This window comes from Eschrichtius robustus, chromosome 13, assembly GCF_028021215.1.
Source record: "Eschrichtius robustus isolate mEscRob2 chromosome 13, mEscRob2.pri, whole genome shotgun sequence".
Lineage (NCBI taxonomy): Eukaryota > Metazoa > Chordata > Mammalia > Artiodactyla > Eschrichtiidae > Eschrichtius > Eschrichtius robustus.
This window is the reverse complement of record NC_090836.1, coordinates 89,385,531-89,402,946: the sequence shown is the minus strand read 5'-3', so window position 1 is coordinate 89,402,946 and position 17,416 is coordinate 89,385,531. Positions and strand designations below refer to the sequence as shown.

At 38.9% G+C, this 17,416-nt stretch overlaps 1 protein-coding gene across 4 annotated transcripts in view; it reads left to right on the top strand.

Moving 5' to 3' along the window:
- Positions 1-17,416, top strand: part of SLC41A2 (solute carrier family 41 member 2) — a 130,799-nt gene that overhangs the window by 28,697 nt on the left and 84,686 nt on the right. For all 4 annotated transcript variants that reach the window (XM_068561228.1, XM_068561229.1, XM_068561230.1 and 1 more), the window contains exon 3: positions 13,811-13,918. In XM_068561228.1, coding sequence (XP_068417329.1) covers positions 13,811-13,918 — 108 coding nt within the window. The remainder of the gene's footprint in view (positions 1-13,810; positions 13,919-17,416) is intronic.

Here is a 17,416-nt window from a genome sequence, read left to right as displayed (position 1 = left end):
AAAGGATAGTAAAGAAGTACTACAAACAACTCTGCACACGTAAATTTTACAACTTAAAGTGGGCCACTTCCTCAAAAAACACAATTACCACAATCCACCCAAAATGAAGTGGATAATTTGAATAGATCTATACTTATTAAGGAAATTGAATTCATAATTTTAAAAACTCCCAAAAAAGAAACCTTCAGACACATATAGTTTCACCTGAAAATTCTACCAAATGTTTAAAGCAGAGTTAACACTAATTCTACACAAGCTTTTCTGGAAAATAGGAGGGAACACTTACCAATTCATTTTAAGAAGCTGGTATTACCCAGATACCAAACCAAAGACAATGCAGAAAACAAACCGAAAAAACCCAAAGAACGTATAGACCAATATTTCTCCTGAATATAGACCAAAAAAATTCTTAACAAACATTGGCAAATAGAATTTAGCAACGTATAAAATGAATTATACACCATGAAAAATGAGGTTTATTCCAGGGGTGCAAGTCTTGTTCACTATTTGAAAATCAATATAATTCACCATATTAACAGTCTAAAGAAGAAAATCACATGACCACGTCAGATGATACAGAAAAAGCATTTGACAAAATTCAACACCCATTCATGATAAAAAAACTCAAATAAATAGGAATAGAGTGGAACTTCCTCAACATTATACTTAATTTAATGATGAAATACCGAATGTGGTTTTCCCCTAAGATCAGGGTACAAGACAAGGATGTCCACACTCATTACCTTTATTCAACACAGTGCAATAAGTCAAGAAAAGGAAATAAAAGACACACAGATTGGAAAGGATGAAATAAAACTGTTCCTATTTGTAGATGACATGATTGTAAACTCAACATTTTAACAAAAACAGCTCAGTTAGAAAATTGGCAAAAAAAAAAAAAAGCATAGAGATGTTTCACAGAAGAATATGTACAGATGGCAAATAAACTTGAAAAGATATTTAGTATCTTTAGCCATTAGAGGAACGCAAATGAAAACCACAATGAAATTTCACTGTGTACCTATCAGAATGATTATAATAAAAAATAGTGGTAGTATCAAATGCTTTTGAGCATGTAGAGAAATGGTATCACTCATATATTGCTGTTGGGAATTTAAAATGATACAGCCGCTCTGGAAAACACTTTGACAGTTTCTTTAAAAAAAATAAAACCTAAACGTTAACTATCATACAACCTAGGAATTGCATTCCTGGGCATTTATTCCAGAGAATGAAGACTTATGCTAACACAACTCCTGTACGTGAATGTTTACAGCAGCCTTATTCATAATAGCCAAGAACTGGGATACACCCCAGAAGTCCTTCAACAGTCAAATGGTTTAACAAACTCTGGTAAATCCATATGATGGAATACTACTCAGCAACAAAAAGGAATGAACTGTTGACACGTGCAACAATCTAGATGAATCTCCAGAGAATTATGCTGAGTGGAAAAAGCAAATCTCAAAAGGTTATACATATTATATTCATTTATAAAAATTCTTGAATCAACATTTTATGGAAATGGAGAACAGATTAGCAGTTGCCAGGGATTAAGAAGGGGCTGGGAGTGGAGAAAAGTGGACGTGGCTATAAAAGGGCAACAGGAGGAATCCTTGTGGTGATGGAAATGTTCTGTATCTTGACTATATCAATATCAATATCCTGGTTGTGAGATTGTCCTAGAGTTTTGCGAGATATTAGCATTGGGGGAAACTGGATAAAGGATACATGGGATCTCTCTATTATTCGTAATAACCGCATGTGAATCTATAATTATTTCAAAAAGTTTAATGAAAAACATAATGTATGTATCTGGTAAAGCATATTTAAGCTGTATGAAACAATACATAATGGAGAAAGAAGTCTCCTTTTTTTTTTAACATGTTTATTGGAGTATAATTGCTTTACAATGGTGTGTTAGTTTCTGCTTTATAACAAAGTGAATCAGTTATACATATACATATGTTCCCATATCTCTTCCCTCTTGCGTCTCCCTCCCTCCCATCCTCCCTATCCCACTGCTCTAGGTGAGGTGGTCACAAAGCACTGAGCTGATCTCCCTGTGCTATGCAGCTGCTTCCCACTAGCTATCTATTTTACGTTTGGTAGTGTATATATGTCCATGCCACTCTCTCACTTTGTCACAGCTTACCCTTCCCCCTCCCCATATCCTCAAGTCCATTCTCTAGTAGGTCTGTGTCTTTATTCCCATCTTGCCCCTAGGTTCTTCATGACCTTTTTTTTTTTTTTTTTCTTAGATTCGATATATATGTGTTTTCATACGGTATTTGTTTTTCTCTTTCTGACTTACTTCACTCTGTATGACAGACTCTAGGTCCATCCACCTCACTACAAATAACTCAATTTCGTTTCTTTTTATGGCTTAGTAATATTCCATTGTATATATGTGCCACATCTTCTTTATCCATTCATGTGTTGATGGACACTTAGGTTGCTTCCATGTCCTGGCTATTGTAAATAGAGCTGCCATGAACATTTTGGTACATGACTCTTTTTTTTTTTTTTTAAATTTTATTTATTTATTTATTTATTTATTTATTTATTTATTTATTTATTTATGGCTGTGTTGGGTCTTCGTTTCTGTGCGAGGGCTTTCTCTAGTTGCGGCAAGCAGGGGCCACTCTTCATCGCGGTGCGCGGGCCTCCCACTGTTGCAGCCTCTCTTGTTGCGGAGCACAGGCTCCAGACGCACAGGCTCAGTAATTGTGGCTAACGGGCCTAGTTGCTCCGCGGCATGTGGGATCTTCCCAGACCAGAGCTGAAACCCATGTCCCCTGCATTAGCAGGCAGATTCTCAACCACTGTGCCACCAGGGAAGCCCTACATGACTCTTTTTGAATTATGGTTTTCTCTGGGTATATGCCCAGTAACGGGATTGCTGTGTCGTATGGTAGTTCTATTTTTAGTTTTTTAAGGAACCTCCATACTGTTCTCCATAGTGGCTGTATCAATTTACATTCCCACCAGCAGTGCAAGAGGATTCCCTTTTCTCCACACCCTCTCCAGCATTTATTGTTTGTTGATTTTGTGATGATGGCCATTCTGACCGGTGTGAGATGATATCTCATTGTAGTTTTGATTTGCATTTCTCTAATGGTTAGTGATGTTGAGCATCCTTTCATGTGTTTGTTGGCAATCTGTATATCTTCTTTGAAGAAATGTCTGTTTAGGTCTTCTGCCCATTTTTGGATTGGGTTGTTTGTTTTTTTGATATTGAGCTGCATGAGCTGCTTGTAAATTTTGGAGATTAATCCTTTGTCAGTTGATTCATTTGCAAATATTTTCTCCCATTCTCAGGGTTGTCTTTTGGTCTTGTTTATGGTTTCCTTTGCTGTGCAAAAGCTTTTAAGTTTCATTAGGTCCCATTTGTTTATTTTTGTTTTTATTTCCATTTCTCTGGGAGGTGGGTCAAAAAGGATCTTGCTGTGATTTATGTCATAGAGTGTTCTGCCTATGTTTTCCTCTAAGAGTTTTATAGTGTCTGGCCTTACATTTAGGTCTTTAATTCATTTTGAGTTTATTTTTGTGTATGGTGTCAGGGAGTGTTCTAATTTCATACTTTTACATGTACCTGTCCAGTTTTCCCAGCACCACTTATTGAAGAGACTGTCTTTTCTCCACTGTATATGCTTGCCTCCTTTATCAAAGATAAGGTGACCATATGTGCATGGGTTTATCTCTGGGCTTTCTATCCTGTTCCATTGATCTATATTTCTGTTTTTGTGCCAGTACCATACTGTCTTGATTACTGTAGCTTTGTAGTATAGTCTGAAGTCAGGGAGCCTGATTCCTCCAGCTCCGTTTTTCTTTCTCAAGATTGCTTTGGCTATTCGGGGTCTTTTGCATTTCCATACAAATTGTGAAATTTTTTGTTCTAGTTCTGTGAAAAATGCCAGTGGTAGTTTGATAGGGATTGCATTGAATCTGTAGATTGCTTTGGGTAGCATAGTCATTTTCACAATGTTGATTCTTCCAATCCAAGAACATGGTATATCTCTCCATCTATTTGTATCATCTTTAATTTCTTTCATCAGTGTCTTATAATTTTCTGCATACAGGTCTTTTGTCTCCTTAGGTAGGTTTACTCATAGATATTTTATTCTTTCTGTTGCAGTGGTAAATGGGAGTGTTTTCTTAATTTCACTTTCAGATTTGTCATCATTAGTGTATAGGAATGCAAGAGATTTCTGTGCATTAATTTTTTATCCTGCTACTTTACCAGATTCATTGATTAGCTCTAGTAGTTTTCTAGTAGCATCTTTAGGATTCTCATGTATAGTGTCATGTCATCTGCAAACAGTGACAGCTTTACTTCTTTTCCGATTTGGATTCCTTTTATTTCTTTTTCTACTCTGATTGCTGTGGCTAAAACTTCCAAAACTGTGTTGAATAATAGTGGTGAGAGTGGGCAACCTTGTCTTGTCCTGATTTTAGTGGAAATGGTTTCAGTTTTTCACCATTGAGGACGATGTTGGCTGTTGGTTTGTCATATATGGCCTTTATTATGTTGAGGAAAGTTCCCTCTATGCCTATTTTCTGGAGGGTTTTTATCATAAATGGGTGTTGAATTTTGTCAAAAGCTTTCTCTGCATCTATTGAGATGATCATATGGTTTTTCTCCTTCAATTTATTAATATGGCGTATCACGTTGATTGATTTGCGTATATTGAAGAATCCTTGCATTCCTGGAATAAACCCCACTTGATCATGGTGTATGATCCTTTTAATGTGCTGCTGGATTCTGTTTGCTAGTATCTTGTTGAGGATTTTTGCATCTATGTTCATCAGTGATATTGGCCTGTAGTTTTCGTTCTTTGTGACATCTTTGTCTGGTCTTGGTGTCAGGGTGATGGTGGCCTCATAGAATGAGTTTGGGAGTGTTCCTCCCTCTGCAATATTTTGGAAGAGTTTGAGAAGGATAGGTGTTAGCTCGTCTCTAAATGTTTGATAGAATTCACCTGTGAAGCCATCTGGTCCTGGGCTTTTGTTTGTGGGAAGATTTTTAATCACAGTTTCAATTTCAGTGCTTGTGATTGGTCTGTTTATATTTTCTATTTCTTCCTGGTTCAGTCTTGGAAGGTTGTGCATTTCTAAGAATTTGTCCATTTCTTCCAGGTTGTCTATTTTATTGGCATAGAGTTGCTTGTATCTTCTCATGATCCTCTGTATTTCTGCAGTGTCAGTTGTTACTTCTCCTCTTTCATTTCTAATTCTATTGATTTGAGTCTTCTCCCTTTTTTTCTTTTTCTTTTTTTTTTTTCCCTTTTTTTCTTGATGAGTCTGACTAATAGTTTATCAATTTTGTTTATCTTTTCAAAGAACCAGCTTTTAAGTTTTATTGATCTTTGCCATCGTTTCCTTCATTTCTTTTTCCTTTATTTCTGATCTGATCTTTATGATTTCTTTCCTTCTGCTAACTTTGGGGGTTTTTTGTTCTTCTTTCTCTAATTGCTTTAGGTGTAAGTTTAGGTTGTTTATTTGAGATGTTTCTTGTTTCTTAAGGTAGGATTGTATTGCTGTAAACTTCCCTCTTAGAACTGCTTTTGCTGCATCCCATAGGTTTTGGATCGTCGTGTTTTCATTGTCATTTGTTTCTAGGTATTTTTTGATTTCCTCTTTGATTTCTTCAGTGATCTCTTGGTTATTAAGTAGTGTATTGTTTAGCCTCCATGTGCTTGTATTTTTTACAGATTTTTTTCCTGTAATTGATATCTAGTCTCATAGCGTTGTGGTCGGAAAAGATACTTGATACGATTTCAATTTTCTTAAATTGACCAAGGCTTGATTTTTGACCCAAGATATGATCTATCCTGGAGAATGTTCCATGAGCACTAGAGAAGAATGTGTATTCTGTTGTTTTTGGATGGAATGTCCTATAAATATCAATTAAGTCCATCTTGTTTAATGTATCATTTAAAGCTTGTGTTTCCTTATTTATTTTCATTTTGGATGATCTGTCCATTGGTGAAAGTGGGGTGTTAAAGTCCCCTACTATGATTGTGTTACTGTCGATTTCCCCTTTTGTGGATGTTAGTATTTGCCTTCTGTATTGAGGTGCTCCTATGTTGGGTGCATAAATATTTACAATTGTTCTATCTTCTTCTTGGATCGATCCCTTGATCATTATGTAGTGTCCTTCTTTGTCTCTTGTAATAGTCTTTATTTTAAAGTCTATTTTGTCTGATATGAGAATTGCTACTCCAGCTTTCTTTTGACTTCCATTTGCATGGAATATCTTTTTCCATCCCCTCACTTTCAGTCTGTATGTGTCCCTAGGTCTGCAGTGGGTCTCTTGTAGACAGCATATATACGGGTCTTGTTTTTGTATCCATTCAGCCAGTCTATGTCTTTTGATTGGAGCATTTAATCCATTTACATTTAAGGTAATTATCAATATGTATGTTCCTATTCCCATTTTCTTAACTGTTTTGGGTTTGTTATTGTAGGTCTTTTCCTTCTCTTGTGTTTCCTGCCTAGAGAAGTTCCTTTATCATTTGTTGTAAAGCTGGTTTGGTGGTGCTGAATTCTCTTAGCTTTTGCTTGTCTGTAAAGGTTTTAATTTCTCCATCAAATCTGAATGAGATCCTTGCTGGGTAGAGTAATCTTGGTTGTAGGTTTTTCTCCTTCATCACTTTAAATATGTCCTGCCACTCCCTTCTGGCTTGCAGAGTTTCTGCTGAAAGATCAGCTGTTAACCTTATGGGGATTCCCTTGTGTGTTATTTGTTGTTTTTCCCTTGCTGCTTTTAATATTTTTTCTTTGTATTTAATTTTTGATAGTTTGATTAATATGCGTCTTGGCATGTTTCTCCTTGGATTTGTCCTGTATGGGACTCTCTGTGCTTACTGGACTTGATTAACTATTTCCTTTCTCATATTAGGGAAGTTTTCAACTATAATCTCTTCAAATATTTTCTCAGTCCCTTTCTTTTTCTCTTCTTCTTCTGGGACCCCTATAATTCGAATGTTGGTGCATTTAATGTTGTCCCAGAGGTCTCTGAGACTGTCCTCAATTCTCTTCATTCTTTTTTCTTTATTCTGCTCTGCAGTAGTTATTTCCACTATTTTATCTTCCAGGTCACTTATCCGTTCTTCTGCCTCAGTTATTCTGCTATTGATTCCTTCTAGAGAATTTTTAATTTCATTTATTGCGTTGTTCATCATTGTTTGTTTGCTCTTTAATTCTTCTAGGTCCTTGTTAAACGTTTCTTGTATTTTCTCTATTCTATTTCCGAGATTTTGGATCATCTTTACTATCATTATTCTGAATTCTTTTTCAGGTAGACTGCCTATTTCCTCTTCATTTGTTAGGTCTGGTGGGTTTTTACCTTGCTCCTTCATCTGCTGTGTTCTTTTCTGTCTTCTCATTTTGTTTAACTTACTGTGTTTGGGGTCTCCTTTTTGTAGGCTGCAGGTTCTTAGTTCCCGTTGTTTTTGGTGTCTGTCCCCAGTGGCTAAGGTTGGTTCAGTGGGTTGTGTAGGCTTCCTGGTGGAGGGGACTAGTGCCTGTGTTCTGGTGGATGAGGCTGGATCTTGTCTTTCTGGTGGGCAGGTCCATGTCTGGTGGTGTGTTTTGGGGTATCTGTGGCCTTATTATGATTTTAGGCAGCCTCTCTGATAATGGATGGGGTTGTGTTCCTGTCTTGCTAGTTGTTTGGCAAAGGGTGTCCAGCACTGTAGCTTGCTGGTCATTGAGTGAAGCTGCATCTTGGCATTGAGATGGAGATCTCTGGGAGATTTTCGCCGTTTGATATTACATGGAGCTGGGAGGTCTCTTTTGGACCAGTGTCCTAAAGTTGGCTCTCCCACCTCAGAGGCACAGCCCTGATGCCTGGCTGGAGCACCAAGAGCCTTTCATCCACATGGCTCAGAATAAAAGGGAGAAAAAATAGAAAGAAAGAAGACAAAATAAAATAAAATAAGATAAAGTAAAATAAAGTTATTAAAATAAAAAATAAAAAATAATTTTTAAGAAAAGAGTTTTAAAAAGTAAAAAAACAAAACGGACGGACAGAACCCTAGGACAAATGGTAAAAGCAAAGCTATACAGAAAGAATCTCACACAGAAGCATACACATACACACTCACAAAAAGAGGAAAAGGGGAAAAAATAATATATCTTGCTCCCAAAGTCCACCTCCTCAATTTGGGATGATTCGTTGTCTATTCAGGTATTCCACAGATGCAGGGTACATCAAGTTGATTGTGGAGCTTTAATCCGCTGCTTCTGAGGCTGCTGGGAGAGATTTCCCTTTCTCTTCTTTGTTCGCACAGCTCCCGGGGTTCAGCTTTGGATTTGGACCCGCCTCTGCGTGTAGGTCGCCTGAGGGCGTCTGTTCTTCGCTCCGACAGGACGGGGTTCAGGTAGCAGCTGCTTCAGGGGCTCTGGCTCACTCAGGGCGGGGGGAGGGAGGGGTAAGGATGTGGGGCGAGCCTGCGGCGGCAGAGGCCAGTGGGACATTGCATCAGCCTGAGGCGCGCCGTGCATTCTCCCGGGAAAGTTGTCCCTGGATCACGGGACCCTGGCAGTGGCGGGCTGCACAGGCTCCCGGGAGGGGAGGTGTGGATAGTGACCTGTGCTTGCATACAGGCTTTTTGGTGGCAGCAGCACCAGCCTTAGCATCCCAGGCCCATCTCTGGGGTCCACGCTGATAGCCACGGCTCGCGCCCATCCCTGGAGCTCCTTTATGCGGCGCTCTTAATCCCCTCTCCTCGCGCACCAGGAAACAAAGAGGGAAGAAAAAGTCTCTTGTCTCTTCGGCAGGTCCAGACTTTTTCCCGGACTCCCTCCTGTCTAGCTGTGGCGCACTAGCCCCTTCAGGCTGTGTTCACTCCGCCAACCCCAGTCCTCTCCGTGGGATCCAACCTCCGAAGCCCGAGCCTCAGCTCCCAGCCCCCACCTGCCCCGGCGGGTGAGCAGACAAGCCTCTCGGGCTGGTGAGTGCTGGTGGGCACCGCTCCTCTGTACGGGAATCTCTCCGCTTTGCCCTCCACACCCCTGTTGCTGCACTCTCCTCCGTGGCTCCAAAGCTTCCCCCCTCTGCCACCTGCGGTCTCTGCCCGCGAAGGGGCTTCCTAGTGTGTGGAAGCCTTTCCTCCTTCACGGCTCCCTCCCACTGGTGCAGGTCCCGTCCCTATTCTTTTTTTTTTTTTTTTTAAGTATATTTTCTAACATAATATTCTAGCTCCATCAGTTTTGCTTTTTAATTTTTATTTATTTATTTATTTATTGATGGCTGTGTTGGGTCTTCGTTTCTGTGCGAGGGCTTTCTCTAGCTGTGGCAAGTGGGGGCCACTCTTCATCGCGGTGCGCGGGCCTCTCACTGTCGCGGCCTCTCTTGTTGCGGAGCACAGGCTCCAGACGCGCAGGCTCAGTAGTTGTGGCTCACGGGCCCAGTTGCTCCGCGGCATGTGGGATCTTCCCAGACCAGGGCTTGAACCTGTGTCCCCTGAATTGGCAGGCAGATTCTCAACCACTGAGCCACCAGGGAAGCCCCCCGTCTCTATTCTTTTGTCTCTGTTTTTTCTTTTTTCTTTTGCCCTACCCAGGTACGTGGGTAGTTTCTTGCCTTTTGGGAGGTCTGAGGTCTTCTGCCAGTGTTCAGTGGGTGTTCTATAGGAGCAGTTCCACGTGTAGATGTATTTCTGATGTATTTTTGGAGAGGAAGGTGATCTCTGTGTCTTACTCTTCCACCATCTTGAAGCTCCCAGAAGTCTCCTTTTCTATGTGCCCTTCCCCTAGTCCCTTCTTTAGAATTTACTGGTATTATTTTTTTCTGTCTCCTTCCACTGACATTAAATGCATGTACATTCATATATATATATGCTAATATGTGTGTGTGTATATTCACTAAAAACACAAGCAAAAAAAATCCTATAATGCTGCTCTTCTTTTTTTTTTTAAAGATTTATTGATCGATTGATAGCTATGTTGGGTCTTCGTTTCTGTGCTAGGGCTTTCTCTAGTTGCGGCAAGCGGGGGCCACTCTTCATCGTGGTGCGCGGGCCTCTCACTATCGTGGCCTCTCTTGTTGCAGAGCACAGGCTCCAGACGCGCAGGCTCAGTAGTTGTGGCTCACGGGCCTAGTTGCTCCGCGGCATGTGGGATCTTCCCAGACCAGGGCTCGAACCCATGTCCCCTGCATTAGCAGGCAGATTCTCAACCACTGCGCCACCAGGGAAGCCCCCTGCTCTTCTTAATTTATCTTGGAGCTTCCTTATAGATACACACGGATTTACCAAATTCTTCTCTGGAGAGCTCTATTGTTATGCTCTATTGCAAAGATGTATCATTGTTTTTCTACCAAGTGACCTAATGAAGGAGATTTAAAGTACCTCAAATCTTTTGTGATTATGAACAGTGATGAAGTTGACTCATTATATGTATGTGCTTGAACTCACGTTCAACTTTATTTGTAGGATAAATTCCTTGAAGTAGAGTTTTGAGTTGAAAATTATGTGCATTTTACATTTGATAGATATTGCTGAATTCCCCCAAAGAAGTTAAACCTTTACGTTCTCACCAATAGTGTAATGGAGTGCTTATTTCCTTATACTCTTACCGACGGAGTATTATCCAACTTTTTGAACTTTACCAATCTCACAGAAGAAAATTGATCACCTTTTAATTTGCATTTTTTAAATTATGAGTGAGGTTGGTCACTGGGTCATATGTCTAAAAGTGAATGGGTTTAATTTTTTAAAACTAAGTTAAAATGAGAAACAAATCTTCTCCAGCTCTGGGGTATATAAGTTTTTTAAAAATTGCATAAGCTTCTTTTACCAATTAGTTATTTTTAAACTTTTTCTGTTTATTTTTAAGTTAGGACTCTATGGATGTATTCCTCAACTTGTTTATTCTTTTTTTTTAAATTTAATTTTATTTATTTTTCTTTTTTTTTTTTTAAGTTTCGTTTTTGTTTGTCCTTTTGGGCATTAATAGGTTTTTAGGTTTCGAGTATAGGACACATGTAAGCAATCTGACATTATGTTTGAGGTATGGGTGCTTACCTAAGATTCTGGGTATTGACAGACATCTAAAATGTTAAGTAAGATTAGAAGTTGATTTCCTGTAGGGAGGATTCTTGTGGAGAAGTTAAGCAGTGCACAATAATCTACATAGCCTCAGAGGACATGTCTGTATCGTGGCAAAATTTATAAGTAGGTGAAATTTATTTGGGGCACTGGCTGCCTCAACATCCCCTTTCTGAACTTTTTTTTTTTTTTTTTTGGCATTACCTCTTCCTGACAGGAAAATTAACTGATAATATAGCTTGGTGTTATAGCTAATAAACCCTCAATATTGTTATTTATTACTATGTACAGGCATGGTCCTGAGCACAACCATATGAGGTAGGTACACTTATGACCTTATTTTAGATGAACAAAGTAAAGCATAGTTTTGCTCAAGTCATAGAGTAAAAGTAGTAGTATCAGAATTGCAACTCAGATAATCTGATTCCAGAGCCCTTTTCTTTGACTAACGTGCTGTACTGTTTCTCACTGTTCTCGTATTTCCCAAACTGTGTGTCTGGACACCCCAGGGTTGCTGTGGGATATGTTAAATTTTTGAGGGAAACACAGTGACATCTCTTGGACACTCTACAGACCACTGACTCGAGGTGGTACAACATATCAGCATTAGATCACACTCCATCTGACATACCTCTGCAAAGCTACATTTTCAGCGGTGCTGGGAAAAAAAGCAAGTGTCACACAAAAATCAATACAGAACAAGAAATGAAGGCGGTAGTTTCCAAATTCCGAGGTTTGAGATGCTGTGCAGTGCCCAAGAGATACACACATCCTGTTAGTAAGTACTGTGGTTACATGACTTAAAAATATGATTTATTCTTTCAATTTATTTGTGTTATTTCTTCAGATGGCTACCAAATTGTTAGGAAATAAATACTTATTAAATTGTTTGGACCTAGCTACTTAGTAGGACTGTTAGATATTTCTTTTGGCCTAGGGATGTCATGAAAACATTTCTGAGACACTACTGGTGCTGTAAGCTGAGAAAGTTTGAGAACTTCTGAAAGCTCATCTCTGCAGGTGTAGAGAGAAGAATGCAGAATTTATTGGGCATGAGGTTGGAAATCAATACGTGATAGTTTTTATTGTTATATCAATGCTAAGGTGTAAGTGTTTTCATAGTAATTCTCACAGGAGCATTTGATTTGAATTGAACTTGGAAAGGGTGGTAGTAACCCAAAGGAATGGATCCCAACAGATCCAAAGTGGGATGGCAGTGACTGATAGAGAAATTTGGATATTCTGGTGTTTCTAAAATTGTGTAGGTAGGTGTCTTAATATTGTGACCTAGGTAATCCCAAATTATGTCTAATGTGATAAAAACAATACCTATCTCGTAAGTTTGTTGTGAAGATTAAATGATTAAGCCTAGAACAGTGCCTGGCACCAACAAGCAATCAGTGAATGTTGACTGTTGTTAATATTTATTATTTTTATTATCTGTTGTTATTCATCATCGTCATCATCACCGTCATCTCTGAAGGATGCATATCCCACTAGCACAGCAGAATTCTTCCCTATCATAAAACATGGACAAAATTGTTTGCTAGTTTTTTGATATGTTAAGGAATCTGAGAGGCTACTGGACCCCGAGTGCTGTTTTTAGGCCCATCCTTAATTGACTTGAACCCTGGAGGGATTCCCTTGTAGAACTGTTAAACCAGGTTTTTACCAAAGACTGGTCTGATAAATATTTCCTAAAGCTTCTTTAGGCCCTAGTTCTGCACCTATTTGAAACAGCCTCTAGGGAAACTTTGGGGACAAATTGAAATTTTCTTTCATTTATCCGATGGATTTGTCTTACTTTTCTCACCTGTCTTGGTGTTAGTGACAAGACTGTATTCTTGATATTTTTTTTGGCATAAATTAATATGCTTAGTCCCTAAAGTCTCCTTTGGGACAATCACCTCTTAATAACACTTGTCAAATAGCATTTTGTGTTATTCAATCATTTGTATGGTCTTTTCAGTTTATAAAGTACTTTAATATCTGTTGTTTTCACTATTATAGTATTTCCTCATAGGCTAGACAGGGCAGGTAGTATCTTCATTTCATGGATGAAGAAACTGAGAGCAGAATGGTACGTAACTCATCCAGGATCACACAGCCAGGTTATGACAGATCCGTGCCTAAAATAAGAAATTTTCTTATTTCCAGTTTAGTGCTCTTTTATGATCCTATGCTCTGCAGCCTCTTGCCTCACACCCTAAAATGGGGAGCAGAACATGGGATGACTCAGAACTCCTGGGGTCAATTCTAGGTCCCATTTTTTCATCTTGGGAAAATCATTTTAACTTCTCTGAATGCTTATTTCTTCATTTGTGAAACGAGCTAATAACATTACTGTAACTTTCCTGTGGGTTGGTTGTAATTAGTGTTGGAACCAAGATTCAAATACAGGTTATCTGGTTCTTGAATCTGTGTTTTTAACCACTACTTACACTGACTCTTGCCATCATAAAGAGATACAGTAGACTTTAAGAGTAACAGAGTTGTGTAACAAGCTAGATGTACTATGAGATATAGTGAGTGTATCAGCTATTACTTCCAACTCTATCTGAATTTCTAAAGTAACTCAAGGTTTTAGAACTCTGGAGAATGGCTTAAGCTAAATGTTCACTGATGAAACGACCTGTGTAGTTATTCAAAATGTAGATGCAACATCGGAAAAAAGGCTGAGATTTTTAGAAATCTTTATTCTAAAGTGTTTTTTAAAGGGTATCAGAAAATTCTATTTTTTTTTTTTCTTACAGCACTGGGAGGTGTTCAAAAAAGTAACAGAAGTTTTCATTTTAGTTCCTGCACTTCTTGGTCTCAAAGGGAACTTGGAAATGACATTGGCATCCAGATTATCCACTGCAGTAAGTTTTTTCCTATACATAAACATATACTGTTTTATCTATACATAAACATATACTGTTTCTCTCTATTGAGGAGAACTTGCACCAGGAAAATAATTTTCTCCTCTGTCTACTGATACATTTCTGAACCTCAGGGCTATGCTAAGGAGTTATGCCTGTTAATCATGCCCTGAAATCTCCCTGGGTTGTCTAATCTGGGGATTATAGGCCTTCCTTTATCCTGAGAAGAAGTAGCATTCTTGCCCCCTTTCATTCCAGGGCGTTCTGGCAATTATCATCAGTGCTTAAAACATGGGGCAAGTCAGATATTGAGATTCTTTATGGTTCGATGGTTGGTAAATTGTTATTTAAACTTTTTGTGATTGTAAAAGTAATACATGTTTATTATACAAACTGCAGGAAAGGGAAAAAGGTATCAAGAAGAAAATTTAAAACTACCCCCAATTATTTACCTAGACATAATCACTATTAATATTTTGATATGGATCCTTCTATACTTGGATATCTCTACCTATGCATAGGTATATCATAATGTAGATACATACTGTATATTCTAAAAAAAGAACTAGAATCATATATATTCTCTTTTATAATCTGTGATATCCATTTGTAGATACATCATGATCATCTTTCCATATCAATAAATGTAGACCTATCTCATTTTTATTGGCTGTGTGTTTTTCTGTTGTATAGTTCTACCGTGGTTTAATCCATCATCTGTTATTGAATATATAGGTTCTTTTTAATGTTTTGCTGTTATAAACAATGTTGTAATGAATATTCTTATACATACAGTTTTACATTCTTTTCTTATTTCTTTTGGGCAAATTCTAGGATTGTAATTACTGTTCAGGAAAAAAAAAAAGTATACTTTTAAGGCTTTAGCCACATATTGCAGAATTGTCATCTATAAAGGTTAAACACTTTTGAAAATACTGCTACCAGCAGCGTTCTGAGGTTTTTTAGTAGCCGAAAAGGACATTGTTTTCTCACTATAACATTCTTTGGGAGTTCACCATTGTGGAACCAAGTTATGATTAAAACCATGTAGCTAGTGAGGTTCACTTCAATGAGCCATCAGCCCACTGAACGTTAGCCAAAAATTAACTAAGCCATCGTTACTAATTGCAGTGCTGTTAGTATATGAAGTTTGTTTCTTTCCTTAAAGAAGGTACAACAAATGAATCTATGAACTAGGAAGAAACATTTGTGTATCTAAAGGTAACCAAGATGTGGAAGCTGAACAACCATGGTGTTGATGGGAGCCCTCTTTCACTCCTCTTCCCCTCTCCCCGTTTTTCCCCAGGCAGCTAGCTGTGAGTTCCCTAAGGTTTCTTGAGTGAAGCAGATGCTTGGAAAGGAAATGCATTAAATAATGTTTTATTAACATTATTATTGGCTTGCTCAATTAAGAGAAAATGCTACATATGCCCTATGGAAATTTCTAAGCCCTTTCCTTACATATAAAAGGTCATATAGCCATACTCTGCCCAGGCAATGATGAAGTATTGGGTGTTAGTGAGCTCTCATAATGTGCCAGCACTGTGCTAACTGCTTTACAAGGATGTCTCTTAACAACCCTATGAGATAAACACTATTCCTGTTTTACAGAGGAGGAACTGAGGCTTTGAACAGTTGAGTGATGAAGGGTGATTCCTGAGAGCTATTTTATATTAGGTGGTTAGGGAAGACTTCTCTGAGAGGTGGTGTGTAAGTTGGAGCCTGAATAATAAAAGTGAGTCAGCCATATCAAAATCTTGGAAAAGACCATTCCAGGTTACATTGTATCTAATCAGTGTAATGATGTCAGTGTAATAATGTCAAATATTTATAAGCGTTCTGTACAGATTCACTTTCACAGTTGAGCCTGTGTAACTGTATGTCTATGTAGTAAACAGAGGCCCATGTAACCGTATGTCTATGTAGTTTAAAATTAAACAACAAGCTTACAAATTTAAAAAAACTTCTAGAGACTTTCTTTCCCTGGTGGCGCAGTGGTTAGGAATCCACCTGCCAATGCAGGGGACACGGGTTCGAGCCCTGGTCTGGAAGATCCCACATGCCGCAGAGAAACTAAGCCCGTGCGCCACATCTACTGAGCCTGAGCTCTAGAGCCCGCGAGCCACAACTACTGAGCCCCCATGCCACAGCTACTGAAGCCCGTGCACCTAGAGCCCGTGCTCCGCAACAAAGAGAAGCCACTGCAATGAGAAGCCCGTGCACTGCAACGAAGAGTAGCCCCCGCTCGCCACAACTAGAGAGAAAGCCTGCACGCAGCAACAGAGACCCAGTGCAGCCAAAAATAAATAAATTAATTAATTAATTTTTTTTAAAAAATCTCTTTCTGCCTTGGCAAATACAGTATATCCTTTGATGATCTGGAAGTCCAAGATCAAATTTAGAATTCTTGGACTTCTTGGGTTCTATTTTGGAACATAGTGATGTGGAGAGAGCCAGCCCCTGGTCTGACGCTTGCCCCCTTCCTTCTCCACCCTTGACCCTGTGTCCTGCACTTTGAAAGACCTCACACATACCTCAGACCTCACGTTCATCTATACCCCAACAAACAGCCAGCCCTTGAGCGCTCCTTGGCTTGGGCATGCACCAGTGGTGGCATGGTCTGCCTTCAGGAAGATTGGCTTCAGGAAGAGGCCATTGGGCTCTAGGCCATTTAGTCAGGGAGCTTTATGATCCCAGGTATCTGGAGTGTGGCCTAGAAGGTGATGAGACACAGGTTTCGAGTGGGCACACTGCTTGGGCCCTATGCACTCTTCATTCTGAGGAATGGAGCATAGCTAAAGGAGGGCCAAAGTGGGGCCTTCTAAGCCATGGGTCTCAGAGCTGAAGTCCCTCTTACAGAATTAGAGAACTACCGATTCTAGATTCCAGGAGTGAAAACTTCTCTTGGCCTAAGGAAAATTACATGACATAGAAGAGATTTAGAAGCTTCCTTGTGATGTACTTCTGCAAGATATTAAAACAGGATGGAAAAGTTATATATTAAGAAGTGTTGCTTGAACAAAGTAGCCATAATATTATACTCTGAAGGTAGCAGTCACAGGACTTACTAATAACCAGTGGTTGCCTACAGAGAAAGCAGTTCTTTTATTGGAACCTTCTTAAGTAACCAAATGGCTGTACCTTGAAGTATACAAGTATCTCTTACATGATATCTGTCCTATCATTCTACTCTTGAGAAGATACTGAAATTGGCATGAATGCAATAAAAGCTGAGATATAAATGGAAATTCACTACTTTTTGGTGTCTTGGAAGCCAGTCACATAGCTCCATTGTTACACTTTTAGATCCAAGGTTTAAATGCAAATTTTTCTCAAGTGATCATGTGAAGCAGTAAGTATGTGTAAAAACATTAAAATTTAAAAATGTGTTAGGGCAACACCCTTTGACTCATCTGAAAATATTTAGAAAGCATCATTATCAAGCAATATACAAAATTTCAGTTTATGCAGTTATTTCAATGAAATTGCATCATCACT